Source organism: Drosophila hydei, unplaced genomic scaffold, assembly GCF_003285905.1.
Source record: "Drosophila hydei strain 15085-1641.00,03,60 unplaced genomic scaffold, DhydRS2 tig00000172-arrow-pilon, whole genome shotgun sequence".
In the NCBI taxonomy this organism is placed as follows: domain Eukaryota; kingdom Metazoa; phylum Arthropoda; class Insecta; order Diptera; family Drosophilidae; genus Drosophila; species Drosophila hydei.
The window spans coordinates 4,006,241-4,031,681 of record NW_022045682.1 but is presented as its reverse complement, the minus strand read 5'-3'; the positions used below and the strand labels follow the sequence as shown (position 1 = coordinate 4,031,681).

Below are 25,441 nucleotides of genomic sequence, written 5' to 3'. Positions count from 1 at the left end.
GCATACACCTCAATATACCTTGTAATGTACACACTATTTTTATAGATTTTTATACTATCTCAATACTTTGTATACATATAATACAGGGATATGTATACAAAGTATTGAGATAGTATAAAAAGAGCATATATTTATACCCTGTATTCATACGCTGTTCATTTCGCACATACAAAAAAGTTTAGTCAAATAAAAATGCAAAACAAAATAGAAAATTAATTTTTTTTAATGTTTTACTTTGCATCATTTTTGAAAAAAAAAAAATTAAATTAAAATAATATCCCAGCTACAAATTCGAAAAGCTAAACTTAGTTACTATTTCGTATAGATTTTTGCAGAGCTTCACTTAATTTTCGTTTCTTGTTTGCTAAGCGAATGCAAAGTGTAAAACAAAAGCAAAAAATAATAAGAATAATAATGAGCGGCGCATTTGCAAATTGAAATTAGAAACAAACGTAAATTGCAATAATTGTGCTAATTGTTATTGCAATTATATTGCGGATAATTACCATGACTAATGCCAGGTGCCGAGCTGGAAAGGGGGCGCCGATTGAACAATGTTATGAATAATTGGAAAACAAAGCAGCGGCAGAGCGAAGAGCAAGAAGAAGAAGCAGAAGCAGGCAACTATGTTAATTCAGTTAAAGATTTATGTGAAAACAAGAAGCAGAACTTTGTAGGGCCTAAAAGGTGAGCAGATTAACTGAAATATTACCTTCATGGTAGAGAGGCTAATGCAAATCGACTTTGTGGGAGATTTGCTGAAGATACGCGATGTGAAGTGGAACAGAATGCAGAACTGTTATGAATGAAGAGACCAGAATGAACAAGAGACTAGATTTCAATATATATATTTTCCATATTATATATTCGAGTTGATTTTTATTAAATTTCATATTCATTTTTCAATGTTTCACAAACAATTAATTCTGCATATTGAGGAATATTCTGCAACCTGTCAGCATGAAAATGCATTTTCCTTTTGACAATGCACTTTCATTTTCAGCTATTCAGTATACCTGCCGCGCCTCTAGGTTTCCCTTCCATTTCAATGCATTTCCAAACACTTTCCCATGCAAATTACTCAAGGATTTTGCATAAGATTGGTCTAAAGACGGCTAAGAAGTCTGGGAATGTTGCGAAGATCTAGGGGCTACAACATGAACAAAGCATCACCTGCCGGGCAGGGAGAGAGAGCAGGCATCGGCAGGTAGTTTTCGGGCCAGCTCAAACGACTTTTACTGTCGCCTGGCATTAGGTGCACTCGACTGAGGCCCAAAAGAATCTTCGAACTCATTTCGCATTTGGCTATAGAGAAACGCTCATTATTATATATTATTATTATATGCAGCAAGGTGCCGGCTGCGACAAGGGACGTGGGAATGTAAACAAGCCAGCAGCGAAAATGTTCCAATTCTACGTTTTATTTTTGGCAAATCAATGCGGCCTCCTCCCACTCAGGCAGCCAAGTGTAGCTGCAGTTAAACGAAATTTAATTGTGTTTTGGCCAAAGGCAAGCAGCAAAGACGACGCAGGAAGCTACCCTTCCCACAGAACCAAAAAATAAAAACAAAATAAAAACTGCGTGGGTCCATTTTTCGTCTCCAGCGAGCGGATATTGAGCCAATAATTTGATTGTCTGCGCAGTTGTCTGCAGTTTTGTAATTGAGAAAAATTCATATAAGAAAAATAGAAATAGAAACTGAAAAGAAGGTAGAAGGAAGTGCATGGCATAAATCGACTTTTGTTTCCATTTATATAAAGGCAATTGGCAGAGCAGCAGCAGCAGCAGCAGCAGCAGCACCAGCAGTCAGAGTTGCCCTTTGCAAGATTTTAACATTTATTAATTGCATTAAAATGAGCATAATAGTAGAAGTTGAAATACAGCAATTAAGGGAACAGTAAAGGGAATGCGCAACTGCGATATACCCGGAATACTGCAGTCGGGACTACCCAACTCCTTGTTCTCTGCTCTATAAAAGTATTTCTTATACATTTATTGAAACATCAATCGTTAAGGTATAAAATAAATATGCATTAAAAACTCTGTTATATAATATATTATATTATGTTATATTATATTTAATATATTATGTTATATTATATTTAATATATTATTTTATATTTTTATATTATATACAGGTAACATTTTTAACCTATTTTAAATACAATTTAATTGAGTTTTCCCAGCAATTATTTTGAGTGCAAACCTTTTTCGACCAAGCTCTTTCAAATGTTACCCCTTCAAGAGGCCCAGTAACATATAATTATGCACTTAGCACATATCTTAGCTAAGCATCTAAATTAAATTTATGTAGCTACAATAATAACAACAACAATAATAATAATAATAATAAAAACAACAACAATGCAGACTAATCTAATTAATAACTTTCATGTTTTAAGCCTCATTAATTTTGCTTGTTAACATTTTCAGTTAACAAATTTTTAAGTTTTCTCGCTGCCATAGATTTTTCACATTTGCCAGACAGCAAAAATACGAAAAAAAGATATGCGAAATAAATATATATCAAAGCAGCTGAAAAGCATTTGCATGGCTTTCACTTTTGGCCAAATGGAAATGTGGAAATGTGGAAATGTGGAAATGGGGGAAAAGTGTTTTTCGGAAAATGAAAAATTTGTCACAAATTACTTTCACTCGACTCGAATTACGAAGGAAACAAAGGCGGATGTCCGCTGACTGTTGACAGAATCCTTTCACTGCCATGCCCCTCATCTCCATCTCCAGCTCCTTCTGCTGCTCAGCTTCCCCTCGCCGTGTTTGCATGTCAAATTAAATTTCTATACAAACAGAAATAGGCGAAAGGCAGCTGCTAAAACCCGCAGCCACAAGCCTTTACAGCAGTCGAAAAAGTGAAAGGATGCACAGGACATAAGAGGCAGACAGAGAGAGGAAGAGGCAGCGGGTGAGGTTGCGGGCGTAGTAGCTGAAAAATGCAGTGACTGTGTAACGCCTTTAATGATGATAAATGCGCTGACAAAGTTCCGCCACATTTAGCGACAAAAATCGCTCTAAAATTGGAGAGGGAAAGCATGAATAAAGAGTAAAAGAGAGAGAGAGGGATAGGCGTAGGGTAACCCTAACACGCGTATTGGGTTACACAACAAACAAAAATTTAGGGCGCATGCGTCGCACGCTCTCAAAAATTCGATTGCTGCGAGAACTCTTTGAAACATATGGATGTCAAAAGGTGCGTTGAGCACGCGCTGAGCTCAGTTTTACGTTTTTCAAAAATTCATTTTTTATCGCCTGCATATCCCTCGCTGCGTGATGCGCACAATGCTATCTCTGCCCATACGATGTATTATACACATTTTAACTATTTTCATTTCTATTCCCTGGCGTTAACCGCACCCCTTTTTCACCTTGCAACGCAGCCATTTTTTACGATCCTTTGATTGGGATTTCGATTCTGATTCCTGATTTTGTTTTTTTTTTTTTTTGCTTATCATTTTTAAAGCGTAAATGCAAAGCAGGGTTGAAAATTTTTAGAGGCTCTCATTTTATAACAACGTCCACTTCCACCCCTTTTGCTACCCTACGAAACTGACAGCTGCAAAGCAAAAATTGCATGAGATTTCGAATTTTTTTCGAGTTTTGCGCGCAATTTTTGCTTAAAAAATGTGTAAAAAGCGGGTAAAACCTAATTGGTTGAAAAATGTAAGGAAAATGGGAAAAACATCCTCTAAAATCCGCTTAAGTGACATTTTAACCTCTTGCCGAGATTTTCTTTGTCATCAACAAAATGGCAAAATCAAATTGTAACGTATTTTTTGATAATGCTATAAATTATTGATGCCTGCATAAAATCGAGTAAGTTCTTGGGAAAAATATGTCTGAAATTATTAGAAAATGTCAGAAAATTGCCAAAAAATAATTAAAGCTATTAAAAAACTTGCGGGTTGTGGAGTTTATATATGAAAACGTGGCTTGTGAGAGGCATGGATGACTCGTTCTTTAAAATATCAATAAAAATCATAATTACACGAATTTTAGCCTATATATAACAAATTGGATTGATCTAGCTCTAGAAGTTCCCGAGTTCTTTAAGATATATTTTAAAAACTTAGCACATTTTCCATAAGGTTTAATATATTAAAGAAAAATTTAATGCAAATGTTGACTATATGATTATTGAAGCATATATACAAAATTTTTGTTGTTCCTGTAATATTAATTTCTGAGTTCTATGAGGTATTTTTATGTAATATATAACATTTTCTCTCAATTCCAATGAAAATATTTATTAAAGTAGTTTTAAAATGTACATACCAATTTTGGTTAAGCCACATTCAGTAATTCCCGAGTTCCATGAGGTATATATACATCAAATATTTATCGTATTTGATGGTAAATAACCTGCAAGCAATTTTAATTCAAACGTTAATTATATTATATAAATGCGTTTAAAATGCAATTAAGATAATGATACACCATCTAAATTCAATTTATTCGCATATTTCTCTTAAGACAAACAAAGTCTACAGCAAGGTTAACGCCTTCTTATTTAGCTTAGATACCAACGTACCTCGCCCCACGCCGCAACGCCGTCCATAATTATCGCACATTTTGCACTCAATTGCCAGTGTTTCGTATTTAAATACAAATATAAAAAACTAAAACCTAAATATATGTATTTAATATAAATTTACGCAATTCTCTTTTTGCTGTGGTTGTTTTTGTTTTTTTCAATTGCTTTTTGCTTGGGCTAAATAACTGCAATTACAAAACGCACGAAGCGCGCACAAAGCGCGCACAAAGCAGACGCGCAGAATTTAAAATAAAAACAGAAACAACAAAAAACAACGGCAAACGTCACGAGCCGCTGCACCTGCGCATGCAAAACGTGTGAGCAGCGAGTAGGAGAGAGACGGAGAGAGCGAGCGAGAGGAGTGCCTGGCACGAAATTTATGCAAACGAGCAGCGAAGTGTAGAAAGGCGTGTAATGCGCGCGAGCTGAAAAGAGCGAAGGAGCAGAACACTTAGCAAAGTCGACGCCGACGTCGATGCTGACGCCAACGCCAACGCAAGTTAAAAGCGCTAATTGCGTAGAGAACGGCAATCGAAGAAAGAGGAAGGGGTAGCACATTGCGTGTGCTTAGCGCATTAAACAGAGCACGAGAGCGGCTGCCGCTATTTAAATGAGCAAAGCTCTTGAGCTTTATACATTTCTACATAAGTATCTCTCACTGTGTGTATGCGTTTGTTATGCTTGGCCTGACGATTGGGACATGCATTGGGCGGGCATTTGTATAGCTCTATGTGTATGTGTGAGTTGATCTATGTGAGTGCAATAAATTGCGCTCATTGAACAAAGGAGACAAGTGTCAATGGGACAAACAAATCACAATGCCGAGCGATCATCATTTTTGATGCGCAATGCACTGTTACAGTTACTTTATTTTTATTTTTACTTGTTTTTTTTTGTGTTTGTAACCGTTACGCAGCGGGCAGCGTTTGACGGCCTGGCAAATAACAATGGCGAAACGGCACTTGGTGTTTGGTTGTTGCCGGTTTTTGCATTGTCCTTGCGCAAGCTGCGCTTCCCACGCTGCAGCTACTGCAATTGCAGTGTGTGCGTGTGCGTGCGTGCACCTTTACACCTGGCCAAAGGACATATATTCCTGTTTCTTTTTGATGCTGCAGGTTGGCCTTTTGATGTGCGTTGAGCTCTTTTGATACTTAATTAAAACCCAAAACTGACATCAGATTTATGACTCTCGCTCTCTCGCTCATGCTCTCACTCTCGTTTGCTGTTTACCTTTTTGGGTGGCACTTCCTTGTAATTCTTCTATGCTCCCCCCTCGTTTGTTGTCAAACGGTAAAAAATCAAATAATTCCATTGCATTGCTTTTGTCCCTTTCTCTCGCCTTGTAATTTTTTATCTCTGCTTCGGTTTTACGGCAATTCGTTTGCAGTTGCTTTTCCCTTTTTGTCTTGCAGCCTGTTGCATTATCCTTGGCGGCGCATCCTTTAGAAGCACTCACAGTTCGCTGTTAATGCGCAACAGGCTTGAAGCGGTCTTGTTTTTTGCTCAGTCAAGCAAGAAAATTGGTGAAAGATTTTGCGACTATAAAAAAGCAAAAAAAGGAAGAAATGGAAAACACTTTCTGGATTATCCTTGAGAAAGAAAAAGAAATACAGAGAGAGAGAGTGAGCGATAGAGATCAAGACTTGCTTAAATATATATATATTAAGAGATTAAATTATGAATCTGATGGAATCAAGAAATATATAAAAAAATCTTTAGGTAATTTGCATTAGAAAGTCTAGAAAAATGGTTACGTTAGAAAATATATGGTTATATAGTATATGGCAATGAAACTTTAATTAAATATTGACTTTATAACAAGTTATGGACTTTTTTTCTAATATTTGATAAATCTTTAAAATTATCAATTCACTTAAACTTTTATTAATTTTATTAAATAATATACACTTAATATAATTTTATAATTACAGCTTAATATAATTTTTTTAAAATCCGTTTTAAAATAAATTCAGCCTTGGCTCACTGCCTCATAGTAGTCATCTAGTCAAATATACCTAAATATACGACTTATAAATTTCATATCTATTTCAAAAATATAGTCTTTATATTTCTTTCTTTCTTAGCATCTCTAATGCCCTCAATGCAGCTTCTATATACACATAACTTATCTCTTATTTACTTTCGCTTCTCTTTCCATTATATTTCGAAGAAATATCATAGTAAGCAAACCCTCTCAAGATTCATTCATTCCCTAAAATCAAGCTGTCAGCTTTCGCACTTGAAATGCGCACGAAATCGAAAATTATTTCCATATGAGCTGCTGCTTAAGGACACTTGGAAAGTGCCAGAGCAGAATGTCCTGCCGGCAGCCCAGTTGGCTCAGTTTCTGGCCCTAAAAATCATTTAGACATTTTCACACTTTCACAGGCACAGCCCCACTCAGCTTTCCTCGTCCTGCTGTCGTCCTTTGCTTCCAGGAGTTTGCGCATTTCCGTTTCCCTCGAGGCAAATATTAAAATGAAATCCACAGCTCGCAACGTTATTTCTTTTTATTATGTAAATCAACCCCCTTTTTATGGGCGGACGTTTTTTATGGGCGAGTGGCTTATTCAAATGTCGTAAAAAAAGGGTTGCTGAGATTTGTGAAGCGGGGTTGGGGGGTTATTCATAATGTGGGCTTATGTAAATGCCAACCCTTTCACTGATAAGCAATGCGTTTTGATTGGCTCTTATGTGAGCCATGCAAATCACCATAAAATGCAGCTAAGCTAACAAAATGGCTTCCATCTCTGTCTCTTGCAGTGGGCTTTAAATTTGAGAAGGATGAAACGTATGAGGACACAATTATGCGCGATGTTAGCAGGACAATGGAACCGAACGAAACGAACCATGGCCGGGATAATGGACAGCTAAAAATGCATGCCACGGACGAAGAAGTGGACGAGGAGCAGCCAACGGTATTGCCACTTGGCAACAACTGCGACACTTTGTTATCTTCATTTCGGCTGAAAAGCGAAGCACAGGATGAACAGCAACAGGCGTCTCAGGGGCTCTATGAGCAAAGCTCAAAGGATGCGCAGCAGCTGGAGCGGTGCTTCAAGCTGGAGCAACAGAACGGTGAGTACTGATGAAGGGTTTAAGATGGAAGATGGGAACTGGGGAGAAAGAGAGATCTAAGTATGTAATGTAATCTTTAAAGAAGTTCTTCTATATAAACTTAAAAACACTTGAAATATATTTATGATATGCAAAAAAAAACTCATTTAGGATATTTTATATTTATGTAAATGAGGAGAGATTCTTAAGAATTTTTAAGAAGAATCTAAGAAATTATGAATGTTATAAGATTACTCATTTAGGATTTTTTAGGATTTTATATTTATTTAAATGAGGAGAGATTCTTAAGAATTTTTAAGAATAATCTAAGAAATTTATGAATGTGAGACGGAAAGTCTGTAAGGATGAATACGAGTGTTGAGTAAGAAGAAATGTGTGATATATATTTTGATATTTTATATAAATATTTAAATATGTATGAACTGAAGCATAGTTCCAAAGTAAAGATATATCTAAGACTCATCAAAAAAAGGAAATGAAAAAGGGAAGATGAGAGAGATGAAGTGCAGATGAGCTCAAGCTCTTATACTCATTTAACTAATCAAAGCATACAATATGTATATATATATGTATATATATATATATATGTATAATCATAAACCCATTTCACATGGGCATCGACTCATTTTAAGCCTCTCTCAACCCCCTCGCTGCAATCTCGTAAATGCTGTCAAAAATAATTTTAGCGATAAAAATCACATTTTTATCAGCATTTGGCAAATATTTATGATTGGGGTAGAAAAGCGGCCTACCCTATAAATGTGAACATAGATGATTAATAATACACATATATATATATATATATATATATATAGATTTGTCATCTGTGCCTAGCTCTAATCAGTTTTTTTTTAAACAATATATATTTATATATTTCTTACAGAATTCTAGTAAAATTTCAATTAGTGAAGAGCCCATTTCTCACATATCTAAGCCCCTACTCTTATGGCCTGTATTTTTGGCGCGAGTCCTGGTAACAATTTTGCATGCTTCCACTTTTTACACACACTTTGTCATGCCCAATCTATGGCTCGAATAACAACGAATTTTGATTCGTGCTTTGTCTGTGTAACATGATGAAGCATCGACGACAACGTCTAGCATTTTATTTATGATGAAAAAACTGCCTCTATTCTGTTTTTTTGGCCGCCTTATTTTGGGTCGAAAAAATAAAAGAAAACGTCGCAAATCAATTGCGTTGTCTGCGCGATAAGGAAATATCCTTAAAAAAGTAGAGGAAAAAACAAAGAACGCAGCTCGTTACGGTAGTTGACATGCATTTGACACCCCTCTGCCAGGGGACACTTCGGCCAGGACCCACTCAGGTAGTCCTTGACGCATATGCATATAATTTTGATGCGGTGCCAAGTTTTCCGCTTTTCTCTAACAACCCCCAATTGCAGTTTGTTTTTTAATGCAATTTTTAGCATGAAAATTTGTGTTTTTTTTTGTGGACTGAGGGTTGATTTTTCCTTTTTGGGCAAGTTTTTACAGCAAGAAAATTCTTATAATTGCAAAAGGTTTTTTTTTTATTTATTTTCGCCAATCTTGAGAGTTGCTTTTAAGATTTTTCTTTTTTTGGGTGAGTTTCCCACGAGTTTTAGGACTAAGTAAATCTTGTCTGTGGGCTAACTAATGAAGGCTAAATAATTAATGTGAAAATTTTGATTGGGTTCTTTTGAAATTTTTTACAAAAAATGTTTTTCATAGGTAAAATTTTGATTTCGAATGAAAATAAAAATTTACCTAAATTTGCTATGCGATAAAATTATGTAAAAATATAAATATTTTCATAAAAATAAATATAGTTATTGATCTTAAGTATAAACTTAAGGAAAATGTATTTGGGCAAAAATAATTCTTACTTTCTATTAAATTAGATTTTTTTATAGCCAATCAACAGCTACAGCTTCTGTTGAAAACTTTCATTCATTACTTTTGATTTTGATCAGAATCAGTTTTCTTTTAACTGATAAGAAATCGCTTTACTGTTTCCCTTCTGCCGCATTTATGGGGCACTAAAAAAGAACAGAAAATCAAAAGCCACAAGAACAAGCCCACCTGATAGGCTCTGTAGAAAGTCCATTCGAAAATCGGGCATGGGTGAGAGGAGAGAAAAGGAAATACCTGCATGTACGCAGAGCCAACTACCTTTATGACTTCATTAGACAATTCACTTTTCTTCACTTTTTACCATCCACTGACCAACAAGAACAAATTCTCAACTATACGAATTTCCCTTTTCTTGACCTTTTCATTTTATATATTTTTTAGTATTTTTTGGTGTTGCTTTTTTTTAAAATATTTTTTTCGGTTGCCCCCCATAAAACACAAGTAAAAGTACTTGAGTCGAGAGTGCTTGCCTAGAAGATACCCTGGACGTTGTTTCATTTGGGGAAGCATCTGCACTCGATGGCATCTGAGAGCTTTGATTATTTTAATCCTTTAAGCTCAATATCAATCAATTAAAGCTTGATAAACGTTCCATAGAAGAAAATTAAGTCTCTATTGGGTGCGATTTTAAGCCGTTTATGCACACTGTTTGGGGGATCTTCAGACAGACAGCCAGACACAGACACAGAACTAGTTCGACTCAGCTGTTAGTCCCAAACAAGAATCGACTACTTATCCTTCTGCCTGTTACATACTTTACGTACTAACCAATATACCCTTCTTATACATTTTCAATATGTTCAGGCTATAAAAACGCTTCAACTTTTATGATCTTTGCCTTTTGCATTGACTTAACTAATTCTCAGCAATGAGCGAGGTCTGCCTTAGCTAAATAGTTAGCATATTTTGTTCGATTTATATGCGAGCTGCACAGTCAAAAGTCAAAGGTACGAAACCCGTTTACCTATTTAACGTGTCCTTGCGAACGTGAGAGCGGCCGATAGAGATTCAGAACCAGTAGCCAAATGCTCAAATAGTCAAGACATTCGAACGGTTAAGGTTCGCGTCTAATTAACATGTAGCAGCATCCTGCGCACAGCATCCTTTGTACAGGGTATCGAGGCATCAGAGATGTATCTAGTTTTAGTTTTTTTATGATTTACGTGGAAATCGCCGCAATTTACAACGCCTCGTAAAAAACGCAAGCAGCGCAAAAACTACACGTGGAAAAAATGAACTCGCAATTCGATTGTGGCTAGCAGATATCCTGTAAATATTGAAAAATCGGAGACATTTTCTGACGAATTTTTATACATTTTGTGTTGAATTATTTGCTCATTCATGCTAAGAACTAAGAGACATTTTATATATTCTATTTTTTAAAGCAATTTTTAGGATATTTTGTAAGTTTATAAATAATCGATATATCTGAAAATTGTGGAAAAAATTACCAAAAATCAGTTTTAAGTCGTAGGCATTCATAATATTCTACTATATTATATATACTTATACCCCGCACATACATACCTTACTTCGATCATACCCACTGAGCCATAACCTTCATCTACAGGGTATCTAAACAGTTCAAGTACCCGAAGCCTACTTGAGCGCTCTTTAGGTGGTTATCAGAGTGTCGGAAGCGTTGCGCATTCCGGGCGTTAAATGCTTCTCGGCAGGACAAACGAATTTCGTACGATTTTCATTTACCTGACTTCTGACTTTTTATGACTTTGTAACAATTTTTTATGATATCTTTTTTTTTATTTTTGGCCATAAAAAATTGTGCATCTTTTACCTGCCGCAAGTTGTTTTTTATATATGGATACACATGTAGTACATGTATCTCAAAGATATTTTTCACCTTGAAATTTGACTTTTCGTTATAATTTGTTTGTCTCTCTCTATTATATTTTCCTTGCGGAAGTTTCCCAGAAAATCGTATGATAAATAAAATTGTGCGTTTCACAGGGAAAACCTGGCTTTAAAAATACTCTTCTGAGAGTAAATAAAAATAATATAAAAATCTTGGATATATAATAATCCATGCCTTAACATTTTAAATCAATATATATATAATAAAGTTCATATGCTAAATTAAATACAATATCAAAATCTTATAAAAAAGATTAGACAAATTCGAATTAAATATTCGAACAATTTATTAAAAATCAATTTCAACTTGACTCACATAAATATAATAATAAATAATAAATAAAGTAAATATAAATTGAAGAAAAAATATAAAAAAGGAAAAGAACAAGAAAGAACAAAAGAATGAGGAAAAAACTGCTTGCAAAGTGGGTGGCAGAACAGGGAGAGGTCGCTGGAAGGGAGGCAGGACGATGTCTGCATTGCGAGCATGTGTGCATAAATGAATGGCAAATAAATGTGAGAGCAGGAAGAACAAAGAGCCAAAAGCAGACGACAATGGGCGCTACGCGCAGCTGCAGTCGGCGTCGACGCAGCGACGCAGCTTTAAAATATTTTTACATAGTTCACATACACGCACACGCACACACATACACTCACTCAGATTTTGAGGCGTGTGCGCCAATCATAAAATAATATGCATACACACACATATACACACGCATGCATACGCACACACCGTCGCAGTCGACGCCAACGCCATTTGAAAGCTAAATTTAAATTTTAAGCCACACCCCAAACAAGCGCACGCATACTGCACACAAACACACACACACATGCACAGACAATGGATCCCAACGAACGGCAGCCGAGCCGAACAAAACGAACGCCGCCCGCCACCCGACAACCCACACACACACACACAAGAGACATTGTAGTAAAATTTTAAAACGTATAAAACGTTGGAGCAGTCATACACACACAAACACACTCACGTTTGCTCACACTCGCTCGCAGTCACACTCGCTCTCTCATGTACGCTCAAATGCAAACACAGTCTCACTCACTCACCAAACCAATACACTCAAGCGCGCGAGCGCACGCTCATTTCTCCAAGCAGCGAATGGAAATGTGTGTGGAACGCGTTTCTAACAGGCATTCAAACCTAGAACGGTAAATAATGAGTGAGCAAAAGCAAACGCTCTCTATGTAAGCAACCAAACAGGCGAGCGAGCGAGAGAGCGCACGCTTTTCGTTCGTTAAGCTCACACACACACGCACACGTATACACTCACGCACGCTCGTTGGCGGCTTTTTTTTGCTGTCGAGCCAAATGCAGTTGGCGCGCCGACGTGAAAACCAGTTAAGCGCGTTGACTCCGCTAAAGCACATCGTGCAGCTCGTCGTTCGTGTGTATTTTTTAACATAGCAAAAAAGAAGAAGTAGAAGGAGCTGTTTTTTAAGTAACGGCAAAAACCACCCCTAACTTAAACAGATTTTTATTTGGGCGCAAAAACACAAAATTTTAACTCAATTCTTGCACTCAAACAAAGTCAATGCCGGCTGTGGAAGGCATTGAGGCAGACAGAGTAAAGAGGAGAGAGACACAGAAAAAGAGAGAGAAAGATAGGCAGCCGCAGTTATACCGGCTAACACTATCAACAGCAACAACAACATCAACATCAACATCATCGTCATCATCAACATCATTAGCTCAATAATCATCATCATCGTTGCCGTTGTCGTCGTCGTCGTTGTCGTCTACAGGCCTAGCTAGATTATCCATCAGATACAAACGTGGAGAGTCGTCCTTTTGCATCGCAACGCTTGCTCGACTGTCAGTTTCAAACGAAACACGAACGCGTTTGCACGCAGGCCGGCGCAACAAACCGAGCCAGTACACAAAATAATAATCAGAAAAAGAGCGAAAATAATTAGAATATAAAAAGAAAAACAATAATAAAAGTAAACAAACTTTGAAGCAAGTGTTATGCAGTGTTGCCAGTGTTGCCAAACAACAAAAAACAATACAGTGACAAATTAGTTGCGAGAACCTTGACATATCCTAAAAAAACTAAGAAACACAAGATAATACTATTATATATATACTATATATAACATATACCTATACCGATCCATTGAAATCTGAAAATGGTTATGTCGGAGCTACACTGGCGCACAGCTAGTCCCGAGGATAATAACAATTCCTTGAAGCATGATCTATTAAAGGTGAACAACAATAGCGCTCGAGACGTTGCTGCCGTTCATATGATGCAAAATCGATGTAAGTTCACGATTAGATAACTATATGCTATATGCTATTTGTCTATTCATAGATAAAGACAAAGCTGATTAGGGCTCAGAAAAATTTTACAATTCATTTTTAGAAATTTTTATGTACTTCGGTTTAAATTATACAATTAATATGAAAATAGAAAAGACTAAATTTAATTAGAAAATGTTTGAAATTTGAAATAGTTAATATTTTTTATATAATATATATATAATATATAGAGCGAGAGTAATAATATTTGAGTCAATTTTCATCTTCAAGTACTTTTGTTTATAAAGCTTATATAATTTTTGAAATGTATTAAATAAACTATTTTACTTAATTATTTACTAAATGCATAACTTCTTAAATTACTACTCAATCAAATTCTATAGTCTATAAAGTATATAAATTAGGCAGAAAAACAAGAAAAGTAAATGTTCCGTCATAAGTTTATATACATATATAATCAATCTTAAAACATATTTAAATTTATTTTAAGACATAATCAAATTTAAAAATGTATATACATTTTTATAATTAATTTAAGTAATAATATATGTTTTAAATTGAGCTAAAATTCCGTTTCTTATTTACATAAAAAATTACTTTAATTACTACCAAATTCTATTAAAATTAAAGAAAAAAATTTTTTTTGCATTATAATTCGAGTGACTAAGGCTTTAATGCGAAGCTTACGCACTATTCATATTATTTATTATATATGTATATATATTTTCACGCATTTTTATCTGCAATTCTTTTTATGTTAAATTACTAATAACTCGATTGTATTTGTTTACAATGACCAACTCTGAGTCAGCGACGTCCGCTGCAAGTGGTCAAAAACAGAACTCCCCTTGTTGCCAGAAGTCGAGCGTATTTCAGCAATTGATTTACGTACAAGTGTATCCGTCATAAATATTATATTCCCCAACACCTGCCGCCTAGCCACCCGCTTGTCACCTAGTTCGCGCCTCTGTTTCGACCCACTTTGTTGAGCACTTGTTGTCGTGCCAAGCACTGAGCTGATCGACTATAACTAACTCTACTAACTGCAAGCCATAACGTGTGCTGGCCATAAAACAACGACAACGACAACAATAAGAACAACAAATATTTACTAAAGACGCATTTCTTACACAACTCGAACAGAATTAGGAACAACAACAAAATGACCATGTGAAAATCTAGACCTCTTATAAAAAAAAATGATTTTCATATTGCTTATCGACAAAGTTGATTAGGTGTAAAACGTAAAGACGTTGTAAAAGCTTAAACAACACTGTTAACAGAATGTTGTTAAGTATAGAAATCAGAGATCAAAACAATTAGAAAAAAATATATATAAAAGTAGTTTAAAAACGCATTACAGAGAAATCTAAAATACATTAAAAATCTAAAAACAAAATATTCTTAAACAATTTTTTTAAAGATCTAAATTCGAGTAAGCAAAACAAAAGAGTATATGAAAAAAAATAAAAATTGCCTTATTATAATTAATATAAAAAAAATTTCTTAGCACAAGTTACACTAATCTCATATGCGTTGAGAGTAAGAACAAATTATTTAAAATACATATTACATAAATTAGGCATTTCATATTATTTGCAAATAAGTAAATCAATATGTGAGTCATAGTTAAATGAAATCCCAGAAAATAAGGCACTGAAATAATATTCTTAATAAGCAAAGCTCTTCAAAAAACATACAAGTATACATAATACATATATATATATTGTCCAGAAGTCCACACGTGTTTGCAACCAAAACTTTCCTTATTCTTAGCGTAAAGTTCGTCTTATCTGGTAAACCGATTAAATATGTCCAAGTCCCATGATTTCCATATAGTTAGTTAGACCGCAATTTGCTTATCTCGCTTTTGTGATATTCCAAACGCTTATCTCCAAGCACACCTGCACTGGAAAACTACACGTAATGCTCTGCTTCACAAAAAATATTAAACAAGAAGCTGAAAAGAGTTCTTCGTAAACAAATTTCGTCATAGGCAAACCACTTACAATAAATTAATCGATTCGACAATAAGTTTTAAATTAATATGCTACGATTTCTTCGTTCGATTGACGACAATGTGCACGGGTTTCTCTCTCCCTATCTGAGTCTGCCTCTTGAGGTTAGGGATTATTTTTAGGCATGGTCGTCATATGAGCTCATAACCCACGATAACAGCCCAAAGAAGAGGAAGAATTAGTACAAGGCTAACATTTCTTATCAGCGCACAGAAGTGAACTGGTCAAGAAAGAGGGTGTGTATTAGCCACTTATGGCCAGTTCCGAGAACGAAATGGCCATAAAATAAAACTCAAATATGCAAACAGAAATATTGATAAAGTTGACTATATAGAATATTAAGTATAGTATAATATGCACGAATGGAGATATAATAGAGAAAATATAGAAATATTTTTTAGAGTTTTCAAAGACACAAAGAAGTTGAGAAAAAAGCGAGATGAAACAAGAATTAGATAATTAGAAAATAATAGATTAATATATATTTATTATAGGCAAAAAATATATATTATTTATGATTGAAATATAAAACTACAGCAGATTAAGAGAAGGAGAGAACGTATCTTATAGGTAAATCCAAAATTTTGACTGATACTCAAATATATATACATATAGTAAATTATGGTATATTTTTATAAAAATTTAGAATCATATATTATAAATAAAATATATGATGGGTAAAAAATATTAGTATAAAAATTCAAAATATATTTTTGAAGCTGATTTGGCAGACAAAATGAAACTGGAAATTTAAGCAGTTTTCAAATAATAAAGAAAATTTGAAATATATATAGAATAAAGTTAGACTACTATCTGATATATGTATTTCACATAATATTCCAAGATTATTGTTTCTAAAATATATATGTGCTGATTTAATGTTCAGTTGGACTACAAGATAAGAGTAGAGAAATAATCTATCTATATTTCATATCAATAAAAATATATCAAAGTCTATTTTCATATAAAAAGTTATAGCAACTAGCAATCCCATAGAGTTGACTGATGTTTGCCATTATGGCTAAGTCTAATAGGTAAACAATAAAATAAAAGCAAAAGCAACTTTGCAAACTGCACTATCGATTAATTTGTTTATCGTTGCGGAAATCGACTTCCGCTGCAACTAACTTTGGCTGGCCCCCCCCTTCCTCTCACTCTCTCCTTGTTGCTTTGTTTTGGCTGCACACACACAAAAGCAAAAGGCACAACAAACAGTGTTTGCCACACGCGCACACATGCACAGCTTCAGCGGGGTCAAGAGTTCAAGACACGCAGCTTCCGACGACGACAACTCAATCGATAGTCAGTCTGCGCACGTGATGTGTGTGCCACACATATATGCATGCATATACATATAAATATTTATACACACACACACACAGTCCCTCTCACAGCTGTCGAGGTCATTGACTAATTGTGCAAAAGTATCTCCTTCAGCAATTCGACAGACTCGCCAGCTTCGCAGCTCCCATTACACCCGCGCGCTCTCACTCCACCTCTCATTCTTTCTCTCTCTCTCTTTCTCTCCCTCTCCCTTTTCTCCGCCCACTCTTTGCTCACCCGCTGTGTGCGTCTGCTTTGCGTCTGCGGTTTTTGCATTTGTTTCGAGTTTTTGGCCTCGAAATTTTTCATTTTCATTTGCCGAAAAATTTTATTGTTGCGCTTTTGCCGCTTGACCCGCTGCATGGCATGCGCTCTGCTTCTTGCTTGCTTTTCGTCGCCCCCCACACTCTCATGTGTGGCAGCGGGGGTGGCTTTTCAAATAGGTTGCATAATTTATTGTGGCACTTTTAACGCGCAGTTTTTGAAAATTAGTTTTGGCTCGCAAACGTTTTAAGTGGCAGCGCCTTGATTGGGTTACCCTGGCCAGAGTGGGAAAGGGCAAAGGGAACGGGGAACGGGGCAGGGGTAGGTCCACACACACGTTTTCACGGCCCATATGCCACATACATAACACATATCGGCGCAGATCACAGATCTCGCCTCTTTTTTTCTCGAGTGGACGACTTCTTGAATTGCTGCTGAAGTGTGGCATAAGCAGCAGCAGCAGCAGCAGCGGCAACAACAGTTGTCGCTTAATTAGCTAACGAAAAGGCGAGAGAAAAGTGTGCCAGAAGTGAGAGTGTGCGTGGCTGTGTGTGTGTTTGTGTGTGCGACAACAGTTGGACAGCAGACGAGTTTCAGATTAGGATTTGGGCAACAGAATTTATTTAGTCTTTGGAAGCATAAGTTAAAGCGAATAAAGTGAAACGAATGAGAAATTAAAGTTGTCTAAAACATGCTTGAAATATGAAGATTTTAAGATTGTCTAATACGTTTGAAGATCTAGTCTAAAATGAGTTTGAGAATGCTTCAAAAATATTTGCGCTTTTCTATCAACTTTTATGATAATCTTAAGTTAGATTCCTCATAATAATTAACAATAATATTTAAGTTTACGTTTTCTCGATTTCATCTTTTTCAAAATTTAGCTAATTGCATAACTCTTTCCATTTGATACAATTGAGTGCACAACAAGTTCTTAATCTTTATGGATTGACTGAACACGCAATGTATGGGTATTCCCTCGCCCATTCAAATACTAAATTTATGGCCCCACTTATTTAGTGAGGATTAATGGCATTTACTTTTTGATCAATTGATAAGCAAACTTTTCGAAATTAACAAATCAACTTAACTTAATTTATAGTTGCCCAATATATAGTTTGTGTTTAACAATTTATTATAATTTTCATAATTTTTTTTTCTGTATTTAATAAGATTTTATGAGAAAATATTAGGAATTTACATTTTTATTTTAATTGAATCTTATTTATTTTTTAATATTGTTCTATTCATGTTTCTAATTTTTTAAATAATATTATTATTTATGAATTGTACTTTGGAGCCATATTAAATTTTATAGAAAATATATTTCTGAGATTCAATTGATGGATCTATAAATTATTAAATAGAAATAAATATTTATATTATATTTACGTATGTATTTTACGTTGTTCCATGTTCAAAAAAATTCCTAAAAATATCTAAAACATGTATAGTTGCCACAATCTAAAACTTCAGCTCGTACTCACCTTAACAATCTATCGATTAGTCATTCGCTTAATCTGCAAATTGCATACTAAAAATTTTGCTAAATGTGGCCAACGAATTGCACTTTGCGCGCTGCATGCAACATGGCAAAACGGCAAAATGCTGCTTAGCCAACAGCCAACACAAGACTCATAAATTAGCCCACAGAGACGCGCCCCAAAATTCGTTTCGATATGTGGCCATAAAATGCAGTTGAACTCACAAAAAAATTTCAAATTCAAATTGACTGGACTGAAGTGATGAGGCGCGCAGGGGAGGGGAGGGGAGGGGTTTGTGGAGAGTTGAGCTCTCTGCACCAGGTGTGCCATAAAAATATCCTTTTATACAGGCAGCGTGTCCTGTCTGCAGCCATTTGGTCAGTTAGCTAAAATGTATCGAATATCGATTTGAGGCACGAAGCCGAACCCGAAGCCGACACCTAACTTAAATGTTAAATTTAGCTGCACTCAAAAAAACTCTCCTTATATATATCTATAGATGTTTATGCCTGGAACGTGCTGTCGCCTGCTTAATAAGATGTTTGCCTTTGACTAAACCAAATACTAACTTTTTCTCCCTCTCTCTTTGCAGACATCAGCCGACTCTCGCGCTCGCCTTCGCCGCTGCAATCGAATGGTAAGTGCTGGCACTTTAAATGCAACTCTTTAAAATCGAACAACGAAGCATCCATTAGAGGGGCTCAGCTGTTGTCCGAGTATTTACGATTTGTCCACTTGGATGTGTGTACATATATTTTTGGAATGGAAAAACATCTGCCGCAGCTCAGCTCGACTGGCATCAGTTACAGTAGGCAGACAATAAATAGATGACGGGTAGTTCGAGCAACCCTTGCAATCAGAAAAACACAAAAACTTCGCACTCGTTGGCCACGCGCTGCGCCTAGGGTTTCTCGATTTTCGGGTTTTCCCTATTGTAGCGTTAGGGTTAGGATTTAGGGTAGCATTGGTAGGGAAACAATGGCTGTCAAAACTTTGCGTGTCTCTGATTTAGAAGGGTGACAGAATTAAGAAACCTCGGCCTCACTCCAAGTCAATTTTAATGTCTTATTAACAGCTTCTTAAGTAGCGCATTAGCTGACAGTTGAAGCCAGTGCTGTTATCGGTACTATTGATAAGAAATTTATATTTATTATCATATATAATATATTTCCTTGAAATTATATTCATCTCGCACTCATTATTATTCATAACTCGTTGATTTTGTGTCTGAGCTGCGTAAAATTTGCAATTCACACTTTACAAATTTCATGGCAACCACAGCATCATCATCAACATCAACATCATCAGCCTCATCATCATCAAATATTACCCTATACATATGTATATTTGGCACGCCCACGTTTCGAACTTCGTTAGTCACGGCTCGGTCCAGGGTCCAAGCAACTGAACCTTTTTTTTCGGACTCCCTTTTATATTATTGACAGCATTTCGCTTGATTTGAATTTTCATGTGCCTGTGTGTGTGTGTGTGTGTGTGTGTGTGGGGCCCAGTTGCTGCTGAGATTTCTTTTGCGCCCTTCTTTTGGCTACCGAATGAACACATATTTACATATATTTTATGCAAAAATTATGCCGTTATGCACGAGTGTGGGAGCTATTGGCCCTGTGTGTGCAAGTCAAACTGACCATTTGGCTTTTTTTATTGGTTGGCTAAAAGCGCAGCAGCGTCGCCAAGAGGGGTATTACTAAATAGCTAACTCAAGTAACTCAGCTCTTGAACTAGCTATGTGGTTCACATAAATATATTTTGTGATCTTATGCAACTAGATTGAAGTATGATCAAATTCCTATCAAATATGTCCAGCAATAGCAATACCAACTAATAGAACTCGAGTACTACAACAGCTAAGCACATGCTTTTTTCAATATTTCATAGAGAATACTCCATTAGCTGTTATTACATAGTAAAGAACTATCCCTACTTATAACAACCTATAGTAACTTGGTTGTTTATTGATCTAGGCTGCTGAAATTTCTTGAGCGTATTCAAGTAACTGATTTAAAGAAAATACAATCAAGTTTTCTTTACAAATCCGCACCAGTTTTTAAGCTAACTATTATAACTCGAATGGTATATTAGTTACCCACATCAAATGTTCTTAATTGGCGCTAAAATGCCAAATCTTTTAATTTTCCAAAGCAAAGTACTATCCCTAGTTCCATTCATCTCATCGTAACCCAGCTGTTAGTTGACCTAACTTGCTGTACTTTTTACCACACATTTGAGTTTCCATTTACGTCTAAAGCCCCCTTTAGTTGCTCTGCCTACGCCACTGCGCACACTTCCTCACACAACACATACAAATCGAATTTGCACATCATCTGAATACCAAATGGCCGCACGTAGTCGCAGCATACACATACGTAGTAGAAGAAGCAGATGAAGGAAAAAATTTCCTCTCTGCTGTGGTGCACCCACTCGTCCGAATAAGTCATCAAATTCACGTAGCATCAACCACCATCCGGAGCCACAAGTCATAAAGTAGCCTCAGTGGTCCAAACATATGCAAAAATTTCTGGACCCAGCTGGCTGACCAGTTGAAGCTGAAAGGGAAAAATTTTGCCAAATGGAAATGCCACAATTGAGATTTAAACAGAGGAACGTGTGTGAGTGTGTGTGCGTGTGGCTTAGACTTCAAAGAAGCTGCTATTGAAAAGGGTTTCAATATTTGATTGCTAGTCGAGGGGCAAAAGTTTGTTGGCTAGAAATGAACTGACGCATATTTAAATATTATTGCAAATCAATTGGGTGGCCATCCCCCTACCCCGCCCCCTTCACGCAGCCTTTGTGCAAATAAAAATGCATAGAAATAGCAAATTTATACAAATCGTTTGTCCGCAGCATTTGAAATGCTAAAATGGCACTTAAAAGCAGCCAAAATGAAAAGAAAACACGAGAATTCCATTTGATGTACGCAAAGGTAAACTAGCTATGTAAACTATACAGCAGGAGGAGTCGGGCTGCGTGTGGTTTGGGTGGACTTTCACCCGCACACGCACACGAGCTCAACGGACTATGAAATTGTATCGAAAATTATGCAAACACATTCAAGTTATGCAAAGGACCCAACTGAGCTGATGGGGTGTTTGAGTTGCCTAATTTAGTCGAGCTTTGAGTTAGTTTTGCTGTCTATAATCGATTCTTAAATGGAGTTCTGCTTGGGTTTTGATAGATTCCTTAACTTTTAATACTATTGAGATTTTGTTAAGCAAGTTTAGTTAGTTCACAGAGTGATTCCTGAACTATTTAGTTAGTCAGTCTCTAGAGTTCGTTTCAGTTGCTTTTTCTAGAATTCTTTCAAAGACCATGAATCAGTGAGAAATTCTAGACTCTAACTTCAAGTTTCATTAAATTCCCTATCCCTTCCACTCTCCCTCTCTCTCTACTTCAACAATTACCTCAACATTTCTCTCTCTCTTCCTGCCTTTAGCTTCCGATTGTGATGACAACAACTCGAGTGTGGGCACCTCCAGCGATCGCTGTCGCTCGCCCTTGAGTCCAGCGCTGTTGCTGACCCAGCAGCAGGCTAAGCGCCAGTTGCTCTCAATGCAGCCGCATCCGGCGCACCACCACAATCACAACCACAATCACAATCATCTACAGCAGGCGTATAAGCAGGAGCAGCAGGATGAGGAATATGACGATGCCAATGGCGGTGCACTTAATCTAACCAGCGACAATTCGCGGCACAGCACTCAGAGTCCGGCTAATTCAGTCAAATCCACGGCGGGCACGCCGCCGAGTCAGCTAACGGCGCCGCTCGTTTCGCCAGTACTGCCGCCCACTGTCGCCACGCCCAGTTCAATGGCAGCAGCTGCAGCGGCCGCCGCTGCTGTGGCCAACAGCATGCAACCGGGACTTGGCTTGGCACTGCCAGGCTTATCCTCCCCACAGCTGGCGGCTGCCGGCTTGGCTTTGAACAATCCTTTGCTCGCCGGCTCCATTTCGCCACAGGACTTTGCCCAGTTCCAGCAGGTGCTGCAGCAGCGACAGGTAGCACTGCAGCAGCAATTCAATAGCTACATGGAACTGCTGCGCAATGGCTCGCTGGGTCTGTCGCAGGATGATCCGGCATTGGCTACGCAGGTGGCGGCTGCACAGTTCCTGATGCAGAGCCAGTTGCAGGCGCTGGCCCAGGCCACACAGCAGCTGCAGGCGCTGCAGAAGCAACAGGAAACATTGAGTCTATGCAAGTCGCCGTTGCAACAGCCGCGCAGCTCGACGCCACATTCAAGAAGTCCAGCCGCAGTGCGCAGTCCGGCCAGTTCGCCGCATCAGCCGCTGCAGATAACGCCACCCAATTCGGCGGCTAGCTTAAAGCTCAGCGGCATGCTAACACCGAGCACGCCCACCAGCCACTCGCACGCCCATAGCCATGGCCACACGCACAGTCAGGCCACGCCGCAGCCAAAGACTGTGGCCAGTGCGGCTGCAGCGCGTGCAGCCGGTGAGCCCTCTCCCGAAGAGACAACGGATCTGGAGGAACTGGAGCAATTCGCCAAGACTTTCAAGCAGCGTCGCATCAAACTGGGCTTCACTCAGGGCGATGTGGGCCTGGCCATGGGCAAGCTCTATGGCAATGACTTCTCGCAGACAACCATCTCGCGCTTCGAGGCGCTCAATCTGAGCTTCAAGAACATGTGCAAACTAAAGCCCCTCCTCCAAAAGTGGCTCGATGATGCGGATCGCACTATTCAAGCCACCGGCGGCGTCTTCGATCCGGCTGCCTTGCAGGCCACAGTTAGCACGCCGGAAATAATTGGACGTCGCCGCAAGAAGCGTACGTCAATTGAGACAACGATTCGTGGTGCATTGGAGAAGGCCTTCATGGCCAATCAGAAGCCCACCTCAGAGGAGATCAGCCAGCTGGCCGATCGCCTGGGCATGGAGAAGGAAGTGGTGCGTGTCTGGTTCTGCAATCGCCGGCAGAAAGAGAAACGCATCAATCCCTCGCTCGACAGTCCAACGGGCGCAGACGACGACGAGTCGCCCTACATGCTACATTAGATACACAGGGCAAACCCAGCTCTCAGAGTGGGCCACAAACACAGTGCAATGTGCGCAGACCCTAGAGAACAACAGCGCACAGCTTAACTAACTTAAAGCAGGTGTGTACAATAATTAATTGAGATTAACTTTTGAATTTAATAATATAAAATATAATATATATATAAGAAATTTATTGTTTCAACATTTTCTATCATTTTTTATTATTTAATTTTATTTGACGTTTTGGCTTTAATTTTTTAATATAATTATTTATTTTTTTAAACCCTTTTTATTTTTATTAATTGTATTTTTATGAAAATTATGTTTTTTGTATCTTTTTTGTGTTTTATAAAAATAATATTTTTTATTTAATTTGTATATTGATTAATTCAATATATATATATATATATATATCCTAAATAAATATATTTTTAAATATATTTATAAATAAATATATTTTTAAATATATTTATTTATTATATTAAATATTAAATTTGTTTCTTTATTTTTTATTTTCATTTAAAATCTCTTACTAAACAATTCCTTCAATTTCTACTTTTCTTTGCAGGTTCAAAGTCGCAAAACACATCAAATATTAGCATAATTCTTCACTTTGATTCGGTTTCAAGCACCAATCGCACACACACACATACACACGCGCACACATATACACACATACACACATATATGTGTGCGTTGTTTGTTTTATGTTAACTATTATTGGTATTTATTATAACGAATTAAATATAAAAAAAGTATAAAATTAAATTCAGAAAACTAGCACGAAATGCGGCTGATCAATTGAACCAGTACGAACAACGACTAGTTCATTTGATCACCCACATTTTGAAATAAAATATAAATGCAATTGTCTGTTGTGATTAGGAACAGCAAAATGCATTGAATTTTTATTGAAACTATCCTACATGTCGTATGATTAATGCTTAAGTAATGTTTAGCCTAAGACTATTCTTGCAGTGTATGTAACATTTTCGAGTCAGCAAAAAAAATACAGTTTCTAGGAAATAATTTCACTAAAAAATTTAAAACAAAATATTTAAAATTTTCATATTACAAACTTTTAAGCATATTTATTTTTTCGTGAATACTGTGATAATCAATTGAATGATTTTTAATTTTAATTAAACAATAAAAACAAACAAAAAAATAATTAAACACAACAATAATAATTATTTATAAACTTAGTAGTACTTTGTAGTAATGGGCAAGCAAAACTAACAATATAAAAATTAACAAAAAAAACACATTTTTAATTTAAAAAATATAAAAAATAAAAACTAAAATTAAAAATGTAACTGTAAACCAATTGAATTTATCAGCAACACACAAAAATTTGTAATTGTAAATTATAAAAATAAAAAATGCTAAACAAATATTAAAAACAACATGTACTAATAGAATTTTAAAATGTATAAAAAAAAAAACAAATATATTAAAAAATTAATTAATATAAAATAAAAATAATTATCAATGAAATTTTCGAAAATGTTTTCTTTGTTGGGAAAAGGGTAAATGGGGGAAAAACTATATAAAATATATAAATAATATTTAAAAATATATTTTATATAATTTTTAAAAATAATAATAGGAGTAAACTGCTTATACAAATATATTATTCTAGTCTCTGTAATAATAATACTTTTTTTA

The 25,441-nt window shown here is 36.4% G+C and overlaps 1 protein-coding gene across 1 annotated transcript; it reads left to right on the top strand.

The window, feature by feature from the left end:
• The first annotated feature begins 12,754 nt into the window (after nucleotides 1–12,754).
• On the top strand, nucleotides 12,755–24,769 carry LOC111595862 (protein nubbin). The gene is made up of 4 exons (XM_030223367.1): nucleotides 12,755–13,674; nucleotides 19,356–19,400; nucleotides 22,215–23,892; nucleotides 24,342–24,769. Exons 1-3 carry the CDS (start codon nucleotides 13,542–13,544, stop codon nucleotides 23,789–23,791), a joined length of 1,755 nt encoding a protein of 584 aa, XP_030079227.1. The 5' UTR covers nucleotides 12,755–13,541; the 3' UTR covers nucleotides 23,792–23,892; nucleotides 24,342–24,769.
• Nucleotides 24,770–25,441: the final 672 nt, after the last annotated feature.